The 9,281-nt window shown below is 40.0% G+C and overlaps 1 protein-coding gene across 1 annotated transcript; it reads right to left on the bottom strand.

Annotated features, from left to right (window-relative positions):
- Window positions 1-2,232: 2,232 nt before the first annotated feature.
- LOC101730416 (protein kinase C delta type-like) lies at window positions 2,233-5,960 on the bottom strand. Its single transcript, XM_031902837.1, has 6 exons — window positions 5,780-5,960; window positions 5,214-5,390; window positions 4,890-4,981; window positions 4,025-4,342; window positions 3,357-3,575; window positions 2,233-2,839 (listed from the first exon to the last, which is right to left on the bottom strand). The coding sequence occupies exons 1-4, from the start codon at window positions 5,936-5,938 to the stop codon at window positions 4,276-4,278; spliced, it is 495 nt and encodes a 164-aa protein (XP_031758697.1). The 5' UTR covers window positions 5,939-5,960; the 3' UTR covers window positions 2,233-2,839; window positions 3,357-3,575; window positions 4,025-4,275.
- Between the last annotated feature and the right edge of the window lie 3,321 nt (window positions 5,961-9,281).

Genomic DNA, 9,281 nt, shown 5'->3' with positions numbered 1-9,281 from the left:
CATATAATGGGCCTGAGTCACTAAAGGGCGATAAAACGTGCGCTATTTTTATTGTGCGCTAAAATTTTTACCGCGTCTTAATTTTGGCGATTTTTCGCATGATTCACTATAAGCATACTCGCGCTTTTTTACGTGCGATATTGCATGCGTTATTTAACTCGCGAAGACTATTTCAATGCGGTATTTGCTGGTACGCCGCATATGAATGGTAGCATAGAAATAGTGTATAAAAATTGTCGCCGCATATAAATGGTGTATATAAATATTAGCCACATATAAATGGTAGCATATAAATGGTAGCATATAAATAGTAGATGCTTATAAATAGTAGCCACTAGTGATGAGCAAATGTGTTCTGGTTATCTTTAGTGAAAAATTAGCAAATCTTTCGAAAGATCCACGAAACGGCAAAAATGTTGTGCGGGCAAAAAAAATTGTTGCTGTGACTATTATTTTTTGACGCTTGTATCAATTTTTGTATGTGCGGTAAATTTTTGCGTGGTGAATTTTTTCATGCGTTTGGCAGATTGTTTTGCGAAACGCATGAAAAAATCCGCCGCGAATCCATGCTGCGAATCCATGCCTGGCGAAGCATTTCATCACTTGTAGCCAAATATAAATAGTCGCGCAAATGAACGCACGCCATGTTAGCCATACACGCCAATACTTGCAGAAAATTACTGTATTAAAAATGAACATTTCGCTGCAAACTGGCGGCTGCGTCACTCTAGGGGAAACACAGACTTGAATAAATAACACTGTAAGTCCATATTTTATTGCAAAAAATCATTTACTGTACTTTTGTATAATTTTTCGCCTGCCTGTAGTAGGTGTTAATTTTCGCATAGCCGAATGCGATATTTAGTGCGCAAAAGTTATGGTGAATCATGCGATCGTATTCTTTTCAGCGCGGAAATAAACGCATGCGGTAAAACTAGTGCGAGAAATAACCCATGCGAAAATGGCGATTTTTCTCACGCGATAATACTATGGCGAATCGTGCGCAAATTATTTTGCGATTTTTAACGCAAAAAAGCGTGCGATAATTTTTATCGCTCTTTAGTGAATCAGGCCCAATGAATCCTTATTGGATGCAAAATAATCCTATAGGGTTTAATCAATGTTGAAATTATTTTTTGGCAGACTTAGGGTATGGAGATCTAAATTATGGAAAGACCCCTTATCCGGAAAACCCCAGGTCCCACACATTCTGGATAAGAGGCCCCATACCTGTATATCCAAATAGGGAAACCTACATGAACATGATTTTTCCTGCAGATCTCTTTAGAAAGGAACATTTTACAAGTTTTGTCTTCTAATTTATCTTGGTTTTTTTTTTAACCCATAAATAAACTTGTTTCTACAAATGTCAGACATTTATCAAAAATTTAAGTAAAGAAAAAAAAAAGTTAAAAAAGCATGTGCGGGAAAAAGTCACAGAAATGTTTGAATAGTTGCACAAAAACCTGTGTCAAAAATCTGAAAAACTCGAAACATTCGAAGCAAAAACCAATTTTCCAGGGAAGGGACATATACCAATGACTTCTTCATGATCTCAACTGGTTCTAGGCTGAGAGTTTTCAGATTTAGAATTGTCGCTTAAACAACCACAACATAAATCTCAAATCTCAATTCCCCACAACTTTTTAGGGGTTTGAGACATTTTTGCGTCAAAAACCTGACCCCAAAAAGCTGGTTAATAAATGCCCCCATAATTTCTCTGTTGTTTCATCAAACCAAAATTCCTGTTCCCCTTCCCTGTTCCACCAACCTTTCCCTGTATTTCTAATAAGCAAACAGAGTCAATGTCATTCAACAATGAAACATTTATTGTATAAATGTGCCTCTTTACAAAAAGAAAAAATATGTAATTTTTGCCAGTCTTCTTTTTGATTTGATTTAGCATCAGATGCACTTCCATGCTGTGGCAAGTGTTTTCTGAATTCCATATTTCTTTCCTTAGTTGTTGAAGAGGCTAGCCATCGGGGACCAGATGTTATTGTGGGGCCCAAGGATGACAAACGGGCCCCTATGCCCCTACCCCACCCCCCGATGGCTGCCTTGTAGTAGAATTAAACTGGAAATTTCTGAGTTTATCTTGGAAACGTTTCACCAACTCATCCAAGTGGCTTCTTCAGTTCAAATGACTGGTAGGGAATTCCCCGGCACTTAAACCCTTCAGTTCATTCAAACTGAAGAAGCCACTCGGATGAGTGGTGAAACGTTTCCAAGATAAACTCAAAAAAGTCCAGTTGTTTTAGGCTTAATTCTATATCAATGTGAGCAGATGTTGAAGCTCACATTGTAATTTGGGAGCAGACAGTGCTCTCAGAGACGGTGTTGAGGTGTCTCTGGCCGGTGCAGATTAGTGAGGCTGGATTTTCTTCCAATCTGCATTCAGGAAGGAAAAGCCCTGGAAGAGATCTTGGTCTTCTGGACAGATGGTCTCCAGGTCTTCCATCGATAACACAGGGTTCTCATATGGAAGGAGAAAAGTAAATTAGAGAATGTATTCAACTTCCAAACGAAAATATCACATCAACATTTTATTAAAATCTCCTAATGCACCTGGCACATCAGTGTTATACCCACATTAACACAAGAATCTCTCATATATCTCTCTGCTAAATAGAACCCCTGCCTTCTCAGTGCTCATTATGAGCTGCTACACACATTGGAACCCAGGAATTGATTAGAATTCTACTTCAGTACTTACTGGTGGGAATGGGGGCTCAGCTTCACCACTCTGCACTGCTGGCCAGTCGATTCCACTAAAAAATGGATGATGGTAAATGGAATCATCACAGCCAATGCGCTGGGAAGGATCTTTACAAAGGAGCTGTAAAAAGAAATGAAAGTTGAGACCTAAATATCTGAAACATATGACCAACAATCAATGATATAATATATATATAATTTATTATTTCTCATTGGGCACAGTCACACAAACCATACATGGCATGACATGTGGATATGCATATTCCTGTTTAATGGTTTTCTAAGGATCCTTCTGCAACACTTACGGGCAGGTGTGGGGAGACTCCCTCCAAAGAATGACATTTTTCTAAAATATATAAAATCTTACTGGGAAAACTCTTCCAAGTATAGTGGAATATATAGGGACTATATAATAGAAAATGTTAAAAACAGCCCAGTATCATATATGACCTGGCTATCATTCTTTATACCCCTATTACTGCTGTATGATTCTCTTACAGGCTCATAAAGGGCTGATTTTGGGCAGTAAGAAAGGGCAGCTAGTATTTCTTTGTCTTTGAAGGCAAACATCTGCTTTGTTACTTTGGACAAATATATATTGTAAATCTTCCATCCAACTATTTAACTCCCATACACACCTGTCTGATAAGGTCCTTGATGTTACAGTTGACCCAGTCAGGAAACTCTGGGTCATTATGCAGAACGGATGACACAAACTGCAGTTTTTTCTCCTTTTTATTCAACAGCTCCTTTATTTCCTGGGTGTTGAATGGGTGGGCACTAAAGGCCATCTGGTAAAGGATAACCCCAAGTGCCCACCAATCAACTGAAGCGTTGTACGGCTTCCCTTCCTGCATCTGCCAAAGGAACAGAAAATGTGCCTTACTATATATTTCATTCAGTTTATTCAGACGGGGTTATGTGTAAGGAGAGCAAACCAGAGGATCTCAGCCCAATGTGGCCACAAACATGCTGGGCCACATTAGGCTGTTTACTGGCCTTGATGCCAAAAATCAGATCATACTGTGGGATTTATGGATATTGCTCAGATGAGGATAACATAAATGCACCAATATGGTCTTGGACAAACTGCATATTCAGACATAACCAATTGAAATCTGGTCAAATATTGGTTGGACAGGCTGATTAGTGGGCCTCATACACAGGCCAATAAGCTGTTTTTAGGGGGGGGCTGTGCCATGTTACATTTAATGCCATAAGTGCTTGTGCATTACACTAAACACATACATACAAAAAGGCATTTTTTCCTGTTTTGAAGTAAATTAACATTTAATATTCTTCTTACCTCAGGGGCAATATAAAGTGGGGTTCCACCATATTCGGTAGCTGTTTGATTCCCGAACATATTCAGCAGGGCAAGTCCTAAATCTGTTATGCGGACATGACCCTCACTGTCCAGAAGGATGTTTTCTGGCTTTAAGTCTCTGTAAAGAGAGAAACCATAAGTAACATGAGATGAAGATCAAGGGATAAATTCTTCGATGTGACAGAAAAATACATATATACTAATGTAGGTTATTGATGGGATAGTGGTACTTACCGATGCACTATGCCCCTTTGGTGCAGAAACTTCAGCCCACAGACAATCTCTGCTGCACAGAGTCTGATGAATAAGAGAAGAAAATGATTTAGTGCCATCCCGCACACTGAATTATAACAAAGAGACACCAGAATTACCAAAAAGAATGTGTATCATATATACGTTAAATGCAAGGTAAACAATGCAGCACCCTGTATCTTACAGAAGCTATTGACTACACTGTACACGTGTGTTGCTTACAGCAATTTATAGCAGATGTTGTAATATTAGTGAATAAGTCCCTTTAGCTGTCAGAATTCTGTATCTGGACACTCACAGACCATTATACCTTTATTTTGCATAAACTACTTGTGAACCAATGTCAATGTTAAACTCGTGTGCAGCATTAATAGAAATGTTCAGCTTTCTTACTCCAGTATTTCCCACATATCTATAGAGCTAAAAATCAGGCATTTAAGGAACAGTGTGTCTGTAGCTTTGTTCTATTCCTTTGAATAGAGCGGATGTACAGTAGGACACATACTCCAGCTGTATGTGAGGGAGACATTATATTCAGCCTATTGTTTTTTCTATTATCTAAACTCATTTTCCAGTTCCCCTCGGTACTTACAATATGCTGTGGGCTTCCAAATACTGGGTCTTTGCCATGCGTTGGTGTAAAGTTCCTCCACTGATATATGGCATGACAAAGAAAAGATGTTCCTGTTGAAGAAATCAAACATGGGGGCACAAAGGTTACAACACTGGTACTGAACTTGCTAAGCAGATTGTCATTACTGCATATTTATGTGCACCACTAGGCCACCCCTACCAGACTGCATGAGTTGGACACATCTACCCAAATTACTCTATCCCTTCCCTTCCATTGCCTTGCTCTGCAGTACTTAGGACACAGATTCCCCAAAAAGTTCATATAAACTAATCATGATCTTACCGGGCTCTGGAAGGTGGCATATAAAGATGTCACATATACACCACCAGAGGCGAGAACTAGTGCCTGACGCTCTGCCATTGCACCTTCTCTATCAACCTCATCCTGCAGGAGAACCTTCTTTTTGATGATTTTTATGGCCACAAGGTCCCGGCTGATAGAATCTTGTGCCAACATCACCTGGAAAACAGAAGAAGAGGAAAGTCAATGACTGGTCAGCAGGGCTGGAACTAGGGGTAAGTAGTAAAGGCACCTGCCCAGGGTGCAACTATCTTTGTTAAAGTTTGAGTGCAGTCCCAGAGAATATGTTTATTGTGGTAGCAGCATTAAGCAGCTAATCATTATATCGGCTCCTTGTCTCACCCACCCTTCATGTGTCTCCTTGTCTCACCCAGTCTTCATGTGTCTCCTTGTCTCACCCACCCTTCATGTGTCACCTAACTCTACCAGACATGGGATAAAGGTATAGTGGCACTGTGAAGGTTATTTTGCTGTAGATATTTATACTTGCCTTGGGCGCCACAGTATATTGGCCTAACTCTCCGTGTAAGGATAGAAGTGGTACTTACTTTTCCGTAGCTGCCACGACCAAGTTCTTGATGGAATACAAACCGATCAAGTGACACATCCGGAGGTGTAGAGCTGAGGGAACGGTCTTCAACAAAAAAAAAAAAGAAGCTCATTAAGTATCCAAAGAGACATGTCACAGGCCGCAATACAAAATCCATAAAGATTTACACCACATGGCACAATATCAATTTTATATATATATATATACAGTATAAGGAAAAATTGGAAGTCACACACACAGGTCTTAGGACAACAATAGTGAATATTTAATGCAAAAAGTGAACCAATGTTTCAGCTGTAGCACCAGCCTTTCTCAAAGTTGGTGCAACTTTGAGAAAGGCTGGTGCTACAGCCGAAACGTTAGTTCACTTTATATATATATATATAATTATTATAACCCACATCCTAGTAACTTGCTAGAGAAATCACATACAGTACATACAACTGACTTTTTCATTGTACAACTGACCAGATGTACAACAGCTAGGCCTCAGGCAAGGTTACAAGGAACACGTGAGTTGCATATATGTGGCTGTGCTAGCTAGTTGATAGGAAGTGGGTTGCTATATGTCCAATAAATGAAAAATGAATTTTATCAGCTGAAAATAGAATTACTGCCAGAAAAAGCTGAGCTCCACTTACCCCTGTGTTGTTCCTCTACTTTAGATGTTTCAGGCTCCACACGTTGATCTTCTCTCCTTGAAGATCTAAAGAGTGACAGCAGCCGCTGCCTAACTCTTGTTTTAAATGTCTTCAGTCGCACTAAGACGCCAGACATTTTAGTGCTCAGCCAGTTGGTTCTTAGGCAGCACCTTCCCCCAAGTTTGGGTGTTGGAGGATCGTCTGGCATCTTAGGCGCAAGTGTCTTAGGTACCTCCATGGTGGTATCAGAAGGTACCTGGACGAAGTGTCCTTAAAAGGACAAGGTGTCCCGATTGAATCTGAAGATATCTAATTAAAAAATCAAAATCGTTCATGAGTGAAACTGAAACAACCGCTGCATTTATGTGTTTATCCATTTCTATTTATAAAACTAAACTGCTCCGGCAGACACACTACATACATAATTATAATTTTCAGTTGCATTATATTTATTTTACAATTTGTTTAATTTAGAATGTAAAACTGAATTCATTTTGATTTCCACCCTATGAAATAAGCTCTGTACATCAGGTCGCTGACCTCCTGATCTGTTAAATTTGATTAATTAGTTGATACATTTCTCAGCGGGTATGAAGCTGGGGTGGGCAAATCTTAGAAAAATCTGCTAATTTTTGGGCAGCATCAAACTTATGAATCTTCCAATGTGAAGCCCCTGAGTTGTCCGTATGCTGACTGCAACAGTCTCGGGCATCTCTATGTTGTTATCACACAACCTACATGATGTTAAAAATCTTCACAACTCTCACCTGCTGAGTCCTTATAACTATTAGGCCTTTGGGTAAGAGCTGAAGATACTCAGATAAAAATGAAAGCCACTGATGGGATTAATACATTTGCTGCATTAATTCCCATTTCATTAATTCCATTACCTCTTAGAGCTGTAAGGCATAACTTTTTTAAGGTGATAAGAATTTAGTAATATCCGCCTGTCTATTACTGTCATATCTAAATTCAGGTTTAGGGCAGGGACTCACACAGGGGGGTAACTACAGAGGGAGCAGACCCTGCCCAGCAGTGTAGAGGCACAGTACAGCACTAAGTGATAAGCAATTTCAACATATCTTGGTATAATAGGCCAAAATATTAATCTTTTGGGGCCCTAAACTTAATTTGCTGTGGAGCCCAGTAAGATCTATTACGCCATTTGATTTTTCAGGTTTATTGGGGGGCCCTGGCGCTGAAATGGTCTTTTGTAAATATACAAATTGTTGGATAAAACATGCTGATAAACAAATAATTATCTTTGTTAAAAAACAAAGAAACGGCATAGAAAACAAAAACCTTATGTAATCTATATGTAAAAACCCAATAAAAACATTTTCAAAAAAATATACAAATTGTATTGTGTTACACTGGTTACATATATTTGCCATGGAGGCCAACCCAAGCACCCCAGCTGTCCTTCAGCTACAAGTGGTCTGGCCAAAGCCGAGAGGCTCTGCATAATAGCAAGATTAATGGACTTATTGATTCAGTTAGAACCATTGGATATAGTAAGAGGCCATAGACTTCTCCCACCACCAAAGCTGACAAGTGGGCTGGCTGCTCAAGGCCAACTGTCACTAACTGCCAAAAGGAAAAGTTGCTCAGACAAGTGTATATATAATATCCAGATAAGCTGTTACCCTATGGCTATGGCATGTTAATGTTGGGCTTCCCATGCAGACAGATGTTAATCTTATAAAACATCGAGTTTATTGATTGCCCCATGAATATTATTGCTAAGCAATACGTCAGTACCACCGCCATTCCTTATTAGGGGAATGCCAAGCTACTAGCAGTAATTGCTGGATTGCAATGATGGTAATACATTCATTAATTAACCTGGCTACTGGGCCTCTATTCCCCCCATTTGGAGCAGTAAGTAACTTTCAACAGCTTTGTGTATTTCTATGTTGTTGGTATCACACTGTGTATAATGGGATTAAACATATTCAAAACTTACCCGATAAGTCCTTTAGGTGTTTTGGTCAAATCAGGATATAATTCAGTTCAAAATGAATAAAAAAGTATTTTTGAAACAGCAAAAATCTCTATCCAATCGCAGTCGCAACAGCAACGAACCTCACTCCTCGACAAGCTAGAGCGCTCTGGGGAGAGAGAGACAGACCTTGTGATGTCACGATTTTCTTTTGCCAGACTCCAGTGACATCACATAGTAGGAAATGAATGTGCTGTAAGGCTCTCTGCCTCTGATCCCTTTATCATGAGGGAAATAGAATAAGGCTCAGGGATTTGAAATGTCAATGCAGACACACAAATTTGCTTTCTATTGCTTGCATTAGATGACAAAGCTGTCAGCCCTATCCCTTTATCCATCTTCTTTCCACCCTCCTACCAGTTACTGCCATCTCGTTTAGCTATTAGTGGGGCTTGCAAAGCATCACTACTGTTATCTCACAGGCTTCTTCTTCTTCTTCTTCCGTACAAAAGTTCGGTATGTAACTAGTCCCGCACCGTTTGTCGTAGACCCATGAGTGAGGTGTCAAACTGTGCGGCTGCTTTGGGAATGGGGTGCTATGACTTTTTTAGAGGGTGGGCGGTTAATTGCCCCAACAGGGGGCAATTATCCGCACATAGACTTAACATTGAGACCAACTTTGACTGAGTCCCGCACCATTTGTCATAGACCCATGAATGAGGTGTCAAACTGTGCGGCTTATTCGGGAATGGTCTGCTATGACTTTTCAAGGGGGTGGGCACTTAATTGCCCCAGCAGGGGGCAATTGACCAAGGTTTGTCATAGACCCATGAATGAGGTGTCAAACTGTGCGGCTTATTCGGGAATGGGGTGCTATGACCTTTCTGAGGGGTGGGCGGTTAATTGAGGGGTGGGCG

The sequence above is a fragment of the Xenopus tropicalis genome, chromosome 5, assembly GCF_000004195.4.
Source record: "Xenopus tropicalis strain Nigerian chromosome 5, UCB_Xtro_10.0, whole genome shotgun sequence".
Taxonomy (NCBI): Eukaryota; Metazoa; Chordata; class Amphibia; order Anura; family Pipidae; genus Xenopus; species Xenopus tropicalis.
This window is presented reverse-complemented; position numbering and strand designations above follow the sequence as displayed.

What these genes read in the sequence shown, in the direction of transcription:
- LOC101730416 (XM_031902837.1), bottom strand. Translation starts at nt 5,938, where the DNA reads ATGGATTTTGTATTGCGGCCTGTGACATGTCTCTTTGGATACTTAATG. An exon ending in GTCGTGGCAGCTACGGAAAA is followed by an intron (nt 5,391 to 5,779) that starts GTAAGTACCACT and finishes TCTGTTTTCCAG; the next exon opens with GTGATGTTGGCACAAGATTC. An exon ending in ATGCCACCTTCCAGAGCCCG is followed by an intron (nt 4,982 to 5,213) that starts GTAAGATCATGA and finishes TTTCTTCAACAG; the next exon opens with GAACATCTTTTCTTTGTCAT.